At 37.8% G+C, this 19619-nt stretch overlaps 1 protein-coding gene across 1 annotated transcript; it reads right to left on the reverse strand.

The window, feature by feature from the left end:
- Positions 1–3438: 3438 nt before the first annotated feature.
- On the reverse strand, positions 3439–4056 carry LOC150036066 (uncharacterized). Its single transcript, XM_090313558.1, has one exon. It carries the CDS (start codon positions 4054–4056, stop codon positions 3439–3441), a length of 618 nt encoding a protein of 205 aa, XP_090169684.1.
- Between the last annotated feature and the right edge of the window lie 15563 nt (positions 4057–19619).

The raw sequence follows: 19619 nt of genomic DNA on the forward strand, positions 1-19619 counted from the left end.
AAAAAGAATCTAAGAAAATAAACTAGAAAGAGAAACTAAGAATGAAATAAAAGAAAGCTGTAAATTTTCAATGCCTAGTTGCCTCCAAGCACATATTTTTAACGTTGGTTGCTCGACGAAGTTCACTTCTTAAGCTCAAAAGTAAGAGGGGATCGTCAAGCCCATGCTTGAGCAATATGGATCGAATTCCCCTTCATTGTACATTTTCTGTGGTGCCCATTCACTTTGAACTCCTTCCTTGTATCAAAGCTCCTAATCCCAATTGCACCAGGATAGGAGACATGAGTAACTTCAAAGGGTCCCAATCAGTTGGAGCTCAGCTTACTAGGCATCAATTTTTGGCTTGAGTTGTAAATGAGGACTTTTTGTAGAACCTGAAAGTCCTTCACCAACATACGGTCATGGAAGAACTTTGTTTTCTCTTTGTAAATCTGGGTACTCTCTTATGCCTCCAACCTCATCTCCTTAAGCACGTGCACCTGTAACATCCTCGACTCACTAGCTTCAACCAAATTCATGTTGCATCATTTAACTGTCTCGTGAGCTTTATGTTCTATTTCTACAAGCAAATGATAAGCCTTACCATAGACTAGCTAAAGGGAGTGGCCCCAATAAAAGTCTTTTAAGCTGTCTTATAAGCCCATAGAGCATTGTCCAAGCGCATGCTCCAGTCCTTCGTTCAGGGTTCACGTTCTTTTCGAGAATGCTCTTCACCTCCATATTGGATGTTTCTACCTTGCCATTCGTTTGAAGGTGGTAAGGTGTTACCACACGTTGGTGGACGCCATACTTCCTCAAAAGATCTTCCATGGTCCTATTGCAGAAGTGCATACCTTGATCGCTGATGATTGCTCCTGGGACTCCAAATATGTAGAAAATGTTAGTTTTAAGAAATCCTGCAATAGTAGTAGAATTGATAGTCATGGTGGCAACAACTTCTACTTATTTTGAGACATAGTTGACAGCTAAGGACCCATAAAGTCCATATCCCATAAGTCAAACAATTCACAAATTAAGATAAAATTCAAGAGCATTTTGTTTCTTTAGAAAAAGACCCTGATTTTTTACACTTCTCACATGACTTACAGTAGGCTTATGCATAAACAAATAAAGTATTCCAAAAACAGAATACTATCTAAGACTTCTCAAGTAGTTCTTTTTTTTTTTTTTTTTTTTTTTTTTTTTTTGCTAAAATGACTCCCACATACATGATCATGAAAAAAAGGATAAAATAGACTCAGATTCTTGCCCAGGAACACATCTCTTAATAATTTGATCAATACAAAATTTTCATAAATAAGGTTCATCCCAAACAAAATATTTCGAGTCACTCCTTCTCTTGACTTTTTTAAAACTAGGCATGCCGAAAGGAAACTTACTGGTGACTAGGTAATTTACCATGTCAATATACCATGGTAAAAAGGTAGATACCTGGAATAGATGCTCATTAAGAAAGTCATCCTTGTGGTAATCAGTCCTTTTTCTGCACAATTTTGCTTAAGTGATCAACTATTGAATTCTCGCTACCCTTCCTATCTTGGATCTTCAGGTTAAATTCTTAAAGAAGCAAGATTTGTCTTTTGCATGAGGTACTTGAGAGTAACATGGTTAGTAAAGTAATAATTTTAGATCCACGTATGTAAGACCAAAATTTATATAGATAAAAAACTATGGCAATAAGCTCACTCTCTATAGTGCAATTGTTAGCTTGGGCCAAATTGTGGGTTCTTGATGCATAACAAATCACGTGGCTTTTCTTGTCAATCTTCTACACCAAGACAGCTCCCACTCCTAAGTTGCTGGCATCGCACATGATTTCAAATGGTAAGTCCCAACATGGAGGCTGAAGAATGGAAGCACTTGTCAGTTTGTCCTTCAAAAGGTCAAAGGCTTTCTTGCAACGGTCAACAAATACAAAGGACACATCCTTCTGCAAGATGGAGGATAGAGACAATGTGATCTTGGAAAAATCCTTGATGAAGGGCCTTTAGAAACCTGCACTTCCAAGAAAAGATCAAATTTCCCTAATATTTGTAGGGTAGAGAATGTTAGAAATAAAATCGACTTTAGCCTTATCAACCTCTATTCCCGTAGATGATACTAGGTGACCTAAGATAATGGCATGACAGGACATGGAGTAACATTTTTCACAGTTAAGGACCAAATTTGTTTCGATATACTTTTTCATCACAAGATACAAATTATGCAAGCAATCATCAAATGAATCACCATAGACAGTAAAATCATCCATGAACACTTCAATGCATTTTTTAATGTAATCAGAAAATATGTCCATCATACATATTTGAAATGTATCTAGGGCATTACATAGCCTAACAACATCCTTAAGTATACATACGTACCATAGGGACATATGAAAGTTGTCTTCTCTTGGTCCTCTTAGGCATTTAGAATCTTGTAGAACCCTGAAAAACCATCCAAAAATTAGAAAAATGGTTTTGGCGAACGGTTCAACCATTTGGTCAAGAAATGGAATAGGAAAATGTTCTTTCATGGTTACCTCATTGAGCTTGCAAAAGTCTATATACATGCGCCAACTATTGCACACTTTCATTGGCACCATCTTTCCTTTCTCATTCTCCACAATGGTCCTGTCAGTCTTTTTGGGAACTACATGGATATGACTTACCCAACTACTATGGGTTATGGGATAGATGATGCCCACCTCGAGGAGCTTCAGAATCTCTTTAAGGATCACGTCCTTCATCGTGGGGTTTAGCTTCCTCTATGGATGCCTGAGGACTTTGCTCCTTCCTCTTAGACAATACAGTGCATATATAAGGCAAGGCTTATACCCTTGATATCATCAAGTGTCCATCCTATGACATTCTTATACATTCTCAACGTCTCAATAAGTCATTCCTCCTAGTTAGGCATGAGCTCTCTAAATATAATCATTGAGAGAGTGTTAACTTTACTTAAGTAAGCATACTTTAGGCATATGGGGAGAATTTTTAACTAAACGCCTTGTACACGAGGAGAAACAAGAGCACAAATAGAAGAAACATCATTATCCAGTTCAATCAGAGAAGGACCCAAATCATCACATTCCTTATCAACTTTTTTAGCTAAGAACACCTCACTCGTTATAGAGTCCACAGTATCAATAAAGCATAAAGCAACATGTTCCTTAGGAAATTTCATAGCAGCATATGTGTTGAACTCCACTACATCACTATCAAATTCAATTGATAGGGTACCCTGATCTACATTGATTTTTGTTTTAGCAGTTTTCATAAAGGGTCTTCCTAAAAGTATGGTTGTAGAAGAGATAGAAACATTATCATCCATGTTAAGAATATAAAAATCTATTGGAAAAATTAAATCCTTGAACTATACTAAAACATCTTCTATAACTTGGAGAAGTTGGATGTAAGATCTATCAGCTAACTGGATTACAACAATAGTTATCAGTAACTAATTCAATTTCAAATCCTGATAGACTGAATAAGGCATAACATTAATTGACGCTCCTAAGTCAAACATGGCATGAAGAATCTTTCCATCACCTATAACATAGGGCAAAGTAAACATACCAAGATATCTACATTTTTCAGGTATATTGCGTTTGAGTAATGCAGAGACATTTTTACTTACGACCACTTTGACTTGCTCCTTTTCCTTCCTTTTGTTAGTGCACAATCCTTTCAAGAACTTAGCATACCTTAAGATTTGTTTCACAACATCTAACAGGGGGATGTTCCCTTGAATTCTTCTAAATGTCTCCAAAATTTTCTCATATCGATCTTCCATCTTAGGCCTTGCAAGCCTATTAGGGAATGAAGCTTTAGAAACAAATGAATTAACAGGAGAAGGGGAGTCTATAGCTGGTTGTGAAAGTGTTTCCTTTGTAGCTTCTTTGCTCTTGCTTCCCTTAAAAGGGGTGTCAACAGAAGTATTAACAAGTGTGGTAATAGGTGTGCCAACAGGCGGGGTGGTCACAGATGGGATTTCTTTGCCACTTCTCAAGGTTATGGCACTTACATTCTGGTAGTCAGGTTGAGTAGGTAGCTTGCATGATGCCCTTCTTTCCATCCTATTAACCGTGGTTTCCAATTGGGTAATTTGGGTACCTAAGTTGCTCAAGCCTGTCCTGCTCTCTTGTAGAAGTTGAATGGAGTCCTTCTAAATCTGGTGGATGTCCTGTTGGAATTTTAAAGAATTATCAACTTGAGATTTAACAAGGTCTTCTAAAGACATACCTGATGAAAAAGATGCTGATGAGTTTTGATTCATGATATCCTTCCCTCCTTAACCTCCCCATTTGAAATTTGGATGGTCTCTCCATCTTGGGTTGTACATGTTACCATGGGGGTCATACTTCCAAGGCTGAAATCCTTCTACAACGTCCACCTCTAGCACTATTCCCTACTAGACACATGGGCATATATCTAAAGAATGTCTTGGCATCGAGCACACACTACATACCTTCACTTGTTGGTGGTTTCCTCATAGAGCCACCTGTTTAATAAGAGAAGTTAAGTCAGATAGTTGTGATCGTAATTTATTTACCTCTTGAGAGTTAGATGCGATGACTTCTTATGCTTGTATTCTAAACTGTTGGGAATTCTCTGCCATGGATGATATTAGGGCCTTGGTCTGTGCAAATGTTTTATCAGCCAATGCACCTCTAGCTGGTACATCGATATTACTTTTTTCATTTACTCCCAGGCCTTCGTATTGGATCAACAGTCGATCTGAAATTTAGTGGTGCGGGAAACCAACACACAATCTTTTAAATATCTCCTAATACTTAAAGAGAGTCTCACTCACTGTCTGAGTGATTCCATTAATTTTTTTATGAGACTGTTTGCCCTTGAAGCTGAGAAGAATTTCTCAAGAAACCTCTTCTTCAATTTGTTTTACATTCTAATTGAACCGACGCTTGATAGTATAACTAGTACTTTTCTTCATCCTTGAGAGAAAATGGAAAAGCTCTAATGTTAAAATGCTGTTCTGTCATGTTATAGGGTCTCATCCCCTCATAGATAATATGAAATTCCTTAAGGTGTCTATGAAGGTCCCTCCCTTGCACTTCCTCTAAATTGAGGCAGTAGATGGATGAGCCCAAGTTTGAGCTCAAATGGTACAGTTGTCTCTACATATACAATGCACAACTATTGTTGTGTCATGTCTTGTTCGACTAATCGCAACTCTCTGGAGATTGACGAAATGGAGGAATTGTGTGCAACATCAAGAAAATCACGCACAGTGTTGTTTGACACTATGACAAAGGGCTACTAGTGCTGGAACACTACGTTGATTTCTATATATGTTGCACGACTTTCTAGGTTAAAACAAGGCCTAGAAAATAGTATATTTGGAGATGATTGTACCATTTGAGCTCAAGCCTGGGCTCATTCATCTATTTGCTACAATTTTGAGGAAGAGTAGGAGTGGAACCTCATAAACACTTTAAGGAATTTCATATTGTTTGTGTTGAGATGAGACCCCATGGCGTGGCGGAAGAGCAATTGAACATGAGAGCTTTTTCATTTTCTCTCAAATATGGGGCAAAGGCAGGTTACACTAACAACCGATAGAGTCGATTAAAATGTGGAATGAATTGAAAAAGAGGTTCCTTGAGAATTTCCTCCCAACTTCAAGGGCAAACGGTCTCAAAAAGGAAATTTATGGAATTACTCAGCCAGTGGGTGAGACTCTCTTTGAGTATTGGGAGAGATTTAAGAGATTTTGTGCTAGCTTCTTGCACTTCTAGATTTTAAATCATTTATTGATCCAGTACTTCTACGAAGGCCTAGGAGCGAATGGCAAAAGTAACATGGATGCAGCAGCTAGAGGTGCACTAGCTCACAAAACACCTGCAGAGGCCAAGGCCTTAATATCCACCATGGTAGAGAATTCTCGATAGTTTGGGATATGGGAACAAGGAGTCATCGTGTCTAACCATCAAGAGGAAAATGAATTACGATCATAACTTTTTGATGTAACATCTCTTGCTAAATAGATGGCTCTAGGAGGAAACCACCGACACGTGAAATGCGGTGTATGTTCGATGGTTGGAAATTCTTTAGATATATGCCCACATTTCCAACAGGGAATAGTGCCAGAGGTGAATGCTATAGGTGGATTTCGACGTAGGAAGTATGACCCCCATAGTAACACGTACAACCTAGGATGGAGAGACCATCAAAATTTCAAATGGGGAGGCTAAGGAGGGAAGGATATTACAAATTAGACCTATCAGCATTTTCTTCATCAGGTATGTTTCTTGAAGATATTGTTAAATCTCTAGTTGACAATTCTTTAAAATTCCATCAGGACATCCACAAGCTTTAAAAGGATTCATTTCAATTTTAACAGGAGACTAGGATATGCTGGAGTAACTTGGGTACCCAAATTACCCAATTGGGTACCACGGTTAATAGGTTGGAAAGCAAAGCTTCAGGTAGCTCAACCTGACTACCAAAATGTAACTACCATATCCTTAAGGTGTGGTAGGGAAATTCCTTATGTGACCGCCTCTACTGTTGCCACAACTGTTGATGCACTTGCTGTAGACTCTATTGAGGCAAACAAGAGCGAAGAAGCTCTAGATGAAACAACTTCATCACCAGCTACTAAGGTAAGTACAGGCTCCCATTCTCCTATTAATTCATTTGTTCCTAAAACTCCATTTCCTATAAACTTTCAAGGCCTAAGAAGGAAGATCGAGATGAGGAGATTTTGGAGACATTCAGAAGAGTTCAGGTGAACATCCCTCTATTATATGTTGTGAAACAAATCCTAAGGTATGCTAAGTTCTTGAAAGCACAGTGCACAAATAAAATGAAGGCAAATGAGCAAGATAGGGTGGTGGTAGGTAAAAATGTTACTTCATTACTCAAATGCAATATATGTGAAAAATGCGAAGATCTTGATATGTTTACTTTGCCTTGGGTTATAGTTGATAGAAACATTCTTCATGCCATACTTGACCTTAGTGCGTCGATTAATGTTATGCCTTATTTAGTGTATGAGGATTTGAAATTCAATGACTTATAAAAAGCTGATGTTGCAATCTAATTAACTGATGCTCTCGTTTCTCCTCCAGGTATAAGATGCTGAGTTTAAAGATTTGCTCACTCACCGAAAGTACATTTACTTAGGTGAGAATACCCTTCTAGTGATTATATCTAGAGAGCTCACTTTTGACCAAGAGGAACAACTTATTGAGATGTTTTAAGTGCGTAAGAAGATCATAGGATGGACACTTGATGATATCAAGGGTATAAACCCCGCCTTATGTATGCACCATATAGTGTTGAAGGAAGGAGTAAAGTCCTCCAAGAAGCCATAGAGGAGGCTAAACCCCACGATGAAGGACGTTTTCCTGAAAAAGATTTTCTCCTCAAGGCGGGCATTATCTACCCCATTCCCAATAATAACTGGGTGAGTCTGAAGGAACAAAAGAGTGGGTGTCTCAAACCCTCTGTCCGCCTCTCAAATAATATTTATAATCTCGGGAACTAACTGCTTATACTAACTAGTAGCACAAGTGGTAAGTCCAGGTCAAACAACAGGAGCACGAAAGATTAGTTCCTCGAAGCTTATTTTTAGTTAAAGTGGTAAATGGGGGTGTTTGGTGTGGATTGGATAATTGGAAATACATAGAAAATAAAGTGTAAGAAAGTAAAAAGATAGAAATGCAATTAACTACTATGATCATCAAATTTCCTAAATGTAATTTTAGGTTCTTGACTATACCTAGCCCAATTGATTGGAAATCCAACCAATGGTCCTAATTACCTAATTATCTAAACATGCTTAAATGAATCCATAATAAATGTATTTAACAAACCGCATTAAGTTATAGGGATTACGCTAGGATGAACATTTAATTTCCATTGTCTAATTAAACATTCAATATGGTTTCTCGCTAGGTTGATAGATCAATAACCTATTGCTTCTCATAGATTAAGAAACAATTTCATGTCACATATTGAAAGTTAACCATAAGCATTCGATCACAAATACTTTAGTAGTTTGTCAGAAAATCAAGAGGAAATGCAATAGAGGAGTTTAGATGGAGAAAAACCTATAATCAAGATATAAAAATTGCTTTAAAATAAAACTTCCAAAAATTATATTGAGTTCAAATCCCTAAATCTCCTAAATTAGAAACTAGGTCTTACCTTCCTATGGAGATGAAGAAGAGAAGAACCCGGTGACTCTTCATTAATTACATGAGAAGAGGGGAAGAAAATTGAAGAAAATTACAAGTGGAAGAGGTAAGAAGATGGGAACATCAAATAGGAGTCGAATGGGGAGAGGAGAAGACGATACTTCATAATGATAAAAACCTTGAATAACAAATATGAGTATATTGATCACAGTAGCGCCACAGTGCTGGGCCTTATCCCACCACAATGTAGTGCTGGCCTATGCAGTGCAACGACAGCATCGAGCATGTGTGTCTTCTGATGTGGCAAGAATGCTGCGATGCCACAGGGGAGCACCACGGCGCTTGCATCTTCAAGGCAGCTACTGGGAAAAATGCCGAGTAAAGCGTTGGGCATGGCACTGTGGGGCCTACCCATCTTTCACCATCATGCTCCAAATGCTTGATTTTGCTCGCTAAATGCCTCATTTTAGCTTTAAATGCATCCAAACTGTCCCCAAGGCTTCTTATGCTCGATAACCTGCCTAAGAGCTGGAATAGACGTTAAATATATATGAACTAACATGATTTAGGCCGAGAAAGATAACTCATTTGGAGAGCTATCAAACCACCCCCAACCCAAACCTTACTAGACCTCAAGCAAGAGAACACACAATCATGCTAGCAAACAATGGAAAGCCTTACATACAAGCACAACTTAGGCCTCAATACTACACGTGCTAACGTTTGAAAATGAGAAAATTACGATCAATAAGCATATTTAAAACTCCTCCTATGCTTCTCTACGTGTATGTGTTATAAAACCAGCTTAAGGGAACTCTCTAGACCCGGGACAACATTATGCCATCCTTCGTCCATCTTTCCTCTACTCTTGGCTCAGGAAAGTTGTCAACACTATTAAAGGAGGTAATGCTTCGACTAGGGTGCCTGAAACACACACAACATAAAATAAAGGGCATTTCTTTACCTAAGGGCACTATCTTTCACACTCGTCTGCAAGGACTCATACCCACTCTTTTCTCATGGGCATCCTAACTGATCACAGTTGTTATTCATGCACTGACACAACAAACTTCATTGTTTATTATTTTTGTTCTTTTTCTCTTTTTGTTCTTTCTTTTTTTTTTTTTTATAAATATATTTTTCTTTTCCTTCACTCTTTTCTTTTTTTTTTTCTTTTATACTTTTCACTTTATTTCTTCTTTTATTCACTCAGTCTAATGAGTTTCTTATTCTTCCTAGTCTCGCATTACACTCTCTCAAGTAAGACAACTCTCAAACCGAGGGGCCATCGGGGTGACAACATACTTTGAATAGCATAAACTCATCCTAAGCTCTAAGAGTAAAAACACAATTGGTTAGTACACAAAGAGTGTAAGAAAGACAAGAAATTTCTTAAAGAGGCTCATTCATGCTCATTTCAACAAAAACAAACAAAGTAGCACACGTGCATTTCCTAAGCCATCCCAGTCATGCAAGAATGAAAAATTGCCATGAAACTAGCATGCCACAAAAACAAGAGAGCTCGATATGCCAAACAACTAAAGAACAAAGGAAACAAACAAGCAAGAAAGAAAGCAAGACGCACACACCCCACTCCCAACCTAAAACTAGGCATTGTCCCCAATGCATGCAAGTAAGCCAATCAAGGACAATATAAAAGGGAAACAAAAATCCTTCTCTGAACTTGAAGTATGTGAGGTTGATTGATTTGGTGAATCATCTTTAAAAGAAAAAGAAGTGGGCTGACTCTTCAAAAGAAAAACAAAAAGGGGCCAAAAAGGGTCCAAGAAGCTATCCTAAAGACTAATCCTAAAAAAGTTATTCTAAACCTAAAAACTAAAAACTAAGAAAAGAAAAAGTGTTGAGTAAGGTGTCGGGCATGGCACCGCGACACTTGCCCTTCTTCCACTGTCATGCTCCAAATGCTCCATTTTACCTGCTAAATGCCTCATTTTAGCTCTAAATGCATCTCAACTGTCCCGAAGGCTTCTTATGCTTGATAACCTGCTAAGAGCTAGAATAAATGTTAAATACATACAAACTAACATGATTTAGGCTGAGAAAGATAGCTCATTTGGAGAGCTATCAAAGTCATATCCATGTAGTTCCCAGAAAGACTGGCATGACTATTGTGGAGAATGAAAAATGAGAGATGGTGTCAATGAGAGTGTGCAATGGTTGGTGCATGTATATAAACTTTTGCAAGTTCAATGAGGTAACTAGGAAAGACCATTTTCCTATTCCATTTCTTGACCAAATGGTTGAACAGATCGTCAGGAAATAAATTTTCTATTTTTTAGTGGTCTTTCAAGGTTCTACCAGATTCCAATCACCTAGGAGGATCAAGAGAAGACAACTTTCATGTGCCCATGCATACCGAAGGATGTCATTTGGGCTATGTAATGTCCCTTGTACATTTCAAAGATGTACGATGAGCATATTTTCTGATTATATTGAAAAATACATTGAAGTGTTCATGGATGATTTTACTATCTGAGGTGATTCCTTTGATGATTGCTTACATAGTTTGTCTCTTGTGATGAAAAGGTGTGTTAAAACAAATTTAGAACTTAATAATGACAAAACTTCATGGCCAGTCATGGTATTCTCTTAGGGCACCTAGTATCATCTAGGAAAATAGAGGTTGATATTATTTCTAACCTTCCCTACCCTACAAATATTAGGAAAATTCGATCTTTTCATGGTAGCGTAGGTTTCTACAGATGCTTTATTAAGGATTTTCCCAAGATCACGTTGCCTCTATCCTTCTTTTTGCAAAAGGATATGTCCTTTGTGTTGGATGATAGTTGCAAGAAGACCTTTAACCCACTAAAGGATAGACTGACCAGTGCTCCTATTCTTTAGCCTCTACTTTGGGACTTACCATTTGAAATCATGTGCATTGCTAACAACTTGGTAGTGGGAGCTGTCTTGGGACAGAAGATAGACAAGAAAAGTCACGCGATTTACTATTCATCTAACATGCTTAACTCGACCTATGCCAACTATACCACTACAGAGAAGGAGCTTCTTACATACTTGGGTCCAAAACTATTGTCTTTACTGACCATGCACCCTTAGTTACCTCATATGAAATACAGAATCTAAGCCTAGGCTTGTGTGCTTGATTTGGCTTCTTCAAGAATTTGACTTGAAGATCCAAGATAGGAAGAGGAGCGAAAATTCAGTAGCTTGTCACTTGAGCAAAATTATGTAGAAAGAAGATCGACTGCCACTGAGAGAGGACTTTCTTGATGAGCATCTATTCCAAGTATATGCCTCTTTACCATGGTATGCTGACATAGTAAAATACCTGGTCATGGGTAAGTTTTCTTTCAACATTCCTAATTCTACAAGAGCCGAGATAAAGAAAAACTCAAAATATTTTATTTAAGATGAACCTTATTTGTGGAAAGTTTGTGTTGACCAAATTATTAGAAGATGTGTCCCTGAGCAAGAATTTGAGTCTATTTTATCATTATTATTTTTTTGGCCATGATCATGCATGCAGGGATCACTTTAGCCACAAATGGATTGCTCCAAAAGTCTTAAATAGTGGTCTATTTTGGAATACCTTACTTTTTGATGCATATGCCTATTGTAAGTCATGTGAATAGTGTCAAAAATCAAGGTATTTGTCTAGGAGAAACGAAATTCCCTTGAACTCTATCTTAATTTGTGAACTGCTTGACGTATGTGGTATGGACTTTATGAGACCTTTTCCCTCTTCATGTGGATATTTGTATATCCTGTTAGCTGTCGACCATTTCTTGAAATGAGGGGAAATTGATTGAGGGAAATTATAATCCTTACAAAGATTGAATTGGAATGAGAAGCATTCTCGATCCCTACACATGCCTAAATTCAGGGGAGTTTTCTCTGTTCCCCTCTTTCATTTGTCCTTGTTCTTTGATTGTTGTTTTATACATTGGTGGAAATGTATAGTTTAAAGGTTGGGGGTGGTTGGGTTTTTGCATGCTTTCACTATTATTATCTTTGATTGGTTGATATTGGTCTGTTGAGTCCTTGAGCATCTGAGCTCTTGCTATGTATGGATTATACATTTGTTTGCTTTGTTGCTTGTGCTCGATACTACGAAAGTTGATGATACACTCTATTTCATTTTATTTGCATGACATTACATTTGAAGAAAACATTAATAATTTATAAGCCCTATTTTAAAAAGTTTTCCTGTTCTCCATGTAAGTTTAAGTGCTTTGTTGATCTACCTTGAACCTTCCATGCTTAGAATTGCATTACGTTGCCTATATTTTTGTTGTCACCCCAAAGGTCTTAGTGATAGATATTAGAATCTTCAAAAACCTAACTTAGTAATGCATGCATAGAGATATAACCAATCGATATCCTCACCTATCTTTAAAAAAGAAAGAATAAAGAATAAAAGAGACGTCTACTCCTCTTTTTTAGGGAAATGATTAACCTGGAATGGTTAGGTAACTCGTAATTTCCATCTGAACTAAAGTGTCCCCAAGAATTGAGTAAGGTTAGACACCATTGAAGAAAATTGGCCTGTAGTTGGATGTCATTCACGTAACTTTTTTGGGCAAGCCAAAATGAAAACAATCTTCTTTAGATAAAGTCTGCCTCCAAATGCCTAATAAAATGGAATTAGGAAAGGAATGGGGTTGGTTTTCTTTTTAACATGTCATTGCCATCTTGGGGTCTAGGAAGTTTAATTCTTGATCTTTTGAGCCATAGTAGGGGAAAATAGATTGAGGGGTTTATAAGACTATTCCATGTATGCTTAGATTTAAAGTTGAGAAAGCTCCACACTCACTCATGTATGAATGGATTCGAAAAGCATTTTAATTTTGTCTCAAGTGATTGATTGTTCTTGGATAATGTGATTGACTGTAAGCAAATTTTTTTAGACTATTAAAGCTTGAGTCACGAGCATTTTAATTCGGGTTTGTTTCATGATTTTACATGTTTATTTCTTGACTTTTGTAGGTTCTGAGCATCTAGGAGGTAAAATTGACCATTGGAGTGGAATCCGGGCTAACATGAACGAAAGTAGAGCTCTAAAAACATCAATCGAGGAAAAGAAGGAAAATGACAAAAATGCCCCTGAGGAAAGCATTGCGGCACAAAAACTAGTAGCTTGCATAAGGGTGAAGTGTCACAATGCTGGTTGGTGCAATTTACTGTAGTCTCGGACGGGAGCAGCACCGCTCAACATTGTCCTCTAGCGTCGTGACGCTACGTTAGTTTTTATAAATGTTGCACGATTTTCTGTCAAATGATCACAAAATTTTTAAGCCTCCATGAAATTCCTCTACAATTTTCCATCGGATCTTCCCCTCTTTTAGTTTCATCTTTATTTGTTTGAAGATTTCTCCATTATTTTCGTTGAATCATCGAGCTTTGAACGGGTAAGATACAATTTCGACTTGAGGATAGGTTTTTAGGATGATTTTCTTTCGAGGATTGATTGTATTTCTTAGGATTTCTACTGTAATTTATCTTTGTCTGTACTTACTTACAATGAACATTCTTAATTAAACTGACATTCGTAATGCTTGTTTATTGAATGCTATGTTTATTTAAATGTTAAGGCTACGATGAAGATAAATACCTAGTAGCACAATTAGAAAATGTATGTTCAATCGGAAGTCTTAACTGTAGTTCGATATACATGAACTAATAGAAAGAAAAGTTAATCGTATGTTGGATTTGCACCATTAGATTTCTCATATGTAGCGATAAAAATTTCCTTTATCCTTAATTGCGGCTTGATTGATTTCTATGGTCACTTTTGAACCCATGTAATTAAAAGAAAGATTAATTAAGGTTTATCCTAATTAATACTTGGCATGTGTATGAATTAATTTGTAAACATTCGTGTGTTGCATATCGAGGTTCCTAATTACTAGTTTCCCATGATAAAGAAATCATCCTATCCATTGGTCAATCTTTCTTGATAGAATTTTCCAAAACGTTTCACCCCTATTTAATTTCTTAAAATCTAATTTTTTGCTCAACTTATCGTTTGCAATTGTTTGGTCACCAACAAACTCCCCTACCAACAATTTCAACAATTAATCTAAGAAAATTACAATATTCTCTATGGAGATAATCTATTCGTGCAAGCTACAAGCTCGTAAGGGCGATTAAATTTCATTTGTTTTGGGTTTCGATAGGCCTTGAACATGGGGACCCCGACCAAAGATATGCTTGTGCGAGAGACAATTACATAATAGGCTCTAGTATGGTTGTCAGTTATGGGTTGATTAGCCTTTTTTTTTTACTAGTTCATGCTGCTTTTTTTTCCTAATTATAATTAACATTAAATAAATTTATTAACGAGAGTGAGTGTCGATAGGAAAAAAAAGTGAGAGTGATAAGCGAGCTCAATAAAAATTAGTTACATTGAGTGGAACTTGAGACACTAGTTAAGAACTATATTGAAAGCGATAATCATGATCCAAATTCAAGAGTGAGAAACGAGCATGATAATGATTAGTGTTGAAAATAGGGTTATTAACCTAGGGATATTTATATAATTGTGTAGACCCCTAGGGTTTTCTATTGTCTATTTATACAGTGTGTCCCTGTGTATTCAGTGTATCAAATTAAAAGAATAAGAAAAGTCTTTAGATCGTGTGTTTTTCTCCCTGTATTAGGATTTCCACGTAATCTTGTTGTTCTTCTCTTCCCTATTCTTTATTTTTAACATGGTATCAGAGCTAGGTGACGAAACCCTAGCCGTTATGGAAGAGAATCAACCCCAATCTTCTTCTATTGATGGGTCTTCGAGTTTTGACATGAACACGGCTATCCAAGCAGCTGGAAAAGAGTGTTTTCAAGCCGCCTTATCGGAGTTACTTTCTGCCGTCCAGTTACAATCATCGAAGAGTCGCCATCAGTGGGAGCCACCACATCAAATCGTGCCGATTGGGCTTCTCCATGCAGAAATAAGCCAAAGTTCAGTTGCGATTGGAACTGGCTGAGAAGAGTAGACGACCTACGGTGGGAGAATCGATCACGATCTGGGGAGAAGCGGCAGCCTTGGATGCGAAGTACAAGCTTCTCGGTCCGATCTGAGCAGAATTGGACCTAGTCTGGAGCAACTCGGGTCGTTCCGGGTTGAACAGCAGCAGGTTAGGTCTTTCCGGGTCGAGCAAGGGCAGACTCGCGATGAGCAATATTGTTTCGCTCCATTTCGGGTTGAGCAATAGCAGGTCGGGTCTTTTCAGGTCGAGCAAGGGCAGACCCGCGATGAGCACACCGTTCCTTCGACTTCTGCTTTAACTCGAAGGTTTTTTCGCCGACCTACCTTTCTGATCTGATGGAGTATGTGCCGACCAACCCTTCTGATCTGGTGGGGTATGTGTTGACCAACCCTTCTGATCTAGTGGGGTATGCACGGGCCAACCCATCCATGTTTACTGCCCAAAGCCTTGAATAGCCCAACCGACCAGCACCGTTTCCAGCCACGTGTAGTTCAACCCGTTACCTAGACGATGGGAGATAACGATTGGCTTACCTACAACAACAGATTTCTGATTTGGATACAATGTTCGGTGCAAATCCTCAACCGATTTATTCAGAAAATCCGGTAAACTTGTTACCTATTGTGCCTAATGTTTCCTACTTATCTGGTTCGATGGGTAATTCTGCAGGATTTATCGTAAGGGAAAAATTGAATGGCCAGAACTATTTTTCCTCATCCCAATCAATCCAGATGGCCTTGGAAGGGCATCACAAGTTTGGATATTTGACAGGGGAAATTCCAAAGCTGGCTCTAGGTGACATGAATAATACGACTGGAAGAGTCTGTTCATCTACTGAGTCACTTACCAGAGCACGACTAGTATTAGATTTATCATGAGACTATCATCGCCTGCTGTTTGGGGGCTTCTTGTGTAATTTTCAACACTGATCTTTTGTATGCCAAAACTTCTTACAATGTTCACAAATTGGTGGTGGTTTTTTATCACCATCAGCACCGGACAGCTTGACAACAGTAGTTTGTCACATTTTAGATGATCACACTTGTCTCACCTGGATTTGCCTTCTTACTGATAAATCTGAAGTGTCCTCTGTCTTCCAATAGTTTTATACAACTGTCAAAACACAATTTAATACAAAGATTGGGATTTTAAGAAGTGATAATGGGCGAGAATTTTTTAATGCCTCCTTTAGGGATTTCCTTGTTTCTAAAGGTATTGTCCACCAGAGCTCGTGTGCTTACACTCCTCAACAAAACGGGGTAGCTGATCGTAAAAATCGGCATCTGGTTAAAGTAGCTCGACCTCTTATGTTATCCGCGACTCTTCCGTCATACCTGTGGGGAGATGCAGTTCTCACTGCTACCCACCATATTAATCGAATGCCCTCTCGTATCCTTAACCTTCATACTCCTTTAGCGTTGTTTAAAGAGTCATTTCCAACTACTCGAGTGATCTCTGATGTTTTTTTTTGGGTTTTTGGTTGTATTGTTTTTGTTCACTCTCACGGTCCAAACTGCACGAAGTTTAGTCCTCGTGCTCAGAAGTGTGTCTTTGTTGGATATCGACTCCATTAATGTGGATATAAGTGCTATCACCCATCGTCTCGAAAATACTATGTCTCCATGGATGTCACCTTTCTCGAGGGTCACTCATTTTTCCCTGTTAGTCATTTTCAGGGGGAGAACATAAATGAAGAGACTAACTGGTCATCTTATGCTATTCCTTTAGAGTCAACGTCTATTCAAACCTTGTCTAACCCTAGTTCTGAGCATGATAGTCTGGTTGTTCCTACCAATCAAGTTCTTTGGAAAACTTATTATAGGAAGAATCTCAGGAAGGAAGCAGTGTCACCTGTTGAACCAGAACTGCCGGCTCCAGTGTAGGAGTCAGACTCATCATCAGGTCCAGGTACATATATTGTTAATGATATTGATATATGTATGGAGACTGATGAAGGCAGGCAAGACAAGGGGGAAGGTAGCAGTAATACTAAAAGAGTGACAGAAGGGGAAAATTGTAGAAGATGAAATGATTGAAACTGCAGAGAATGAAATGATTCTTGCTAATGACGATGTGGAAAATACTACTGAAGTTTCTGATACACAGATAGTTGATCATGGTGAGGAGCCTTGAAAGATGCAAGAACATGATGCTTCACTTGATCTTCCTATAGCTCTGAGGAAAGGTACTCGTTCATGTACTAAATACCCTATGCATAATTACATGACATATAGTAATCTGGCATCCGAGTTCAAAGCATTCACTACAAGTTTGGACACTGAGGGAGTTCCAGATAACATAAGTGTTGCAATGAAAAAAACCAGAATGGCAGTCTGCTGTTATGGAAGAAATAAGAGCTCTAGAAAAGAATAGAACCTGGGAACCAGTGACTTTGCCTGAAGGGCACAAGACGGTTGGATGTAAATGGGTGTTTACTATAAAGTATAAATCAGATGAGACGATTGACCAGTACAAGGCTAGACTCGTTGCAAGAAGCTTTACTCAAACCTATGGAGTAGATTATTCTGAACTTTTTCACCTGTGGCTAAACTTAACACTATCCGAGTGCTCTTATATGTCGCTGTGAATAAAGATTGGCCTCTACACCAACTTGATATTAAAAATATGTTTTTGAATGGGGAACTTGAGAAGGAAGTCTATATGAGTCCCCCTCCTGGGTTTGAGAGTCGATTAAAAAACAAGGTGTGTAGATTGAGGAAGTCACTATATGGGTTGAAACAGTCTCCAAGAGCCTGGTTTGACAGGTTCACAATTTTTGTGAAAGTACAGGGGTATGTTCAGGGGCATTCTGATCATACTCTTTTTATAAAAAGATCAACATCAAGAAAGATAGCTGTTCTCATTGTCTATGTTGATGACATTGTTTTATTTGGGGATGATGATGTAGAGGTCATGAGGCTAAAAACAGAGATGGCCAGAGAGTTTGAAATTAAAGACCTCGGGAAGCTAAGATACTTTATGGGAATGGAAGTGGCTTGCTCAAAAGAAGGTATATTAATTTCTCAAAGAAAATATACTCTGGATTTGTTAAAAGAGACAGGTATGACTGAGTGTAAACTTGTTGACACACCAATAGAATACAATGTGAAACTCGGTGATAAGAATGATAGAATTCCTGTGAATAAAGAAAGGTATCAGTGGTTAGTTGGGAAGTTGATATACTTGCCTCACACAAGACCTGATATTTCTTATGCAGTAACTGCTGTGAGTCAGTTTATGCAAGCTCCTTGTGAGGATCATATGACGGCAGTTGAACGTATTCTTCGGTATCTGAAAGGAACTCTTGGTAAAGGCCTAATGTTCAGGAAAACCGGTAAACGATCTGTTGAATACTACACTGGTTCTGACTGGGTAGGGTCTGTTATTGATAGAAAATCGATGTATGGGTATTATACGTTTGTCTGGGGAAATCTAGTCACCTGGAGAAGTAAGAAACAAGAAGTTGTTGCTAGAAGTAGTGCTGAGGCTGAGTATCGGGCCATGAGTCTAGGGATTTGTGAAGAAATCTGGTTGAAGAAAGTATTATCAGATCTCCAGCAAGATAATGAGCTTCTGATGAAATTATTTTGTAATAATAAAGCTACTATCAGTATTGTAAACTACCCAGTTCAAGATGACAGAACTAAACACGTAGAGATAGACATACACTACATTAAGGAAAGATTGGACAGTGGAAATATATGCATACTCTATATTCCTTCAAATCAACAAGTTTCTGATGTACTTACAAAAGGGTTATTGAGACAAAATTTTAATTATTGTGTAAGCAAGTTGGGCCTTGTCGATATCTATGCTCCAACTTGAGGGGGAGTGTTGAAAATAGGGTTATTAATCTAGGGTAATTTATGTAATTGTGTAGACCCCTAGGGTTTTCTACTATCTATTTATACAGTGTGTCCCTGTGTATTCAGTGTATCAAATTAAAAGAATAAAAAAGTCTTTAGATCGTGATTTTCTCCTTGTATTAAGGTTTCCACATAATCTTGTTGTTCTTCTCTTCCCTATTCTTTATTTTTAACAATTAGTAATAGGTGATAGTGAAACTTGATCCACGAATTAGGTAATCAAGTGAGAGAAAGAGTCGAAAAAAACTAGCGAGAGCGAGAAGAGAGAATGATAATCAACAAATTGGGTAATCTAACAAGAGTGAGAGTAAATATCAACAAACTAGAAAGAAAGGTGATAACGAGAATTTTATAGAGAGCTTTAAATTACATGCAAGAACTTTGAATTTTCAACTAAACAACAGTTTGTTGAGTATTTTTTTGTTGTGTTTGTACATTGCATTGTGTGATATTTAGGGGGTATTCGTTCTTCGTGATGTGTGCTAGAACTGTATTATAAATAAAGATGTAAAGCAAGATTGAGATGAATGAAGATGAATGGTGAATCACTTCTCTAAGTGAGAAGATTAGATGATGCGTTACACTATCTATAATGCGTACAAGCTTTTCCTGAGTCAGATCCAAGTATAAATT

The sequence above is a fragment of the Benincasa hispida genome, chromosome 5 (genome assembly GCF_027475165.1).
Source record: "Benincasa hispida cultivar pf3 chromosome 5, pf3_genome.v1.1, whole genome shotgun sequence".
NCBI lineage: Eukaryota > Viridiplantae > Streptophyta > Magnoliopsida > Cucurbitales > Cucurbitaceae > Benincasa > Benincasa hispida.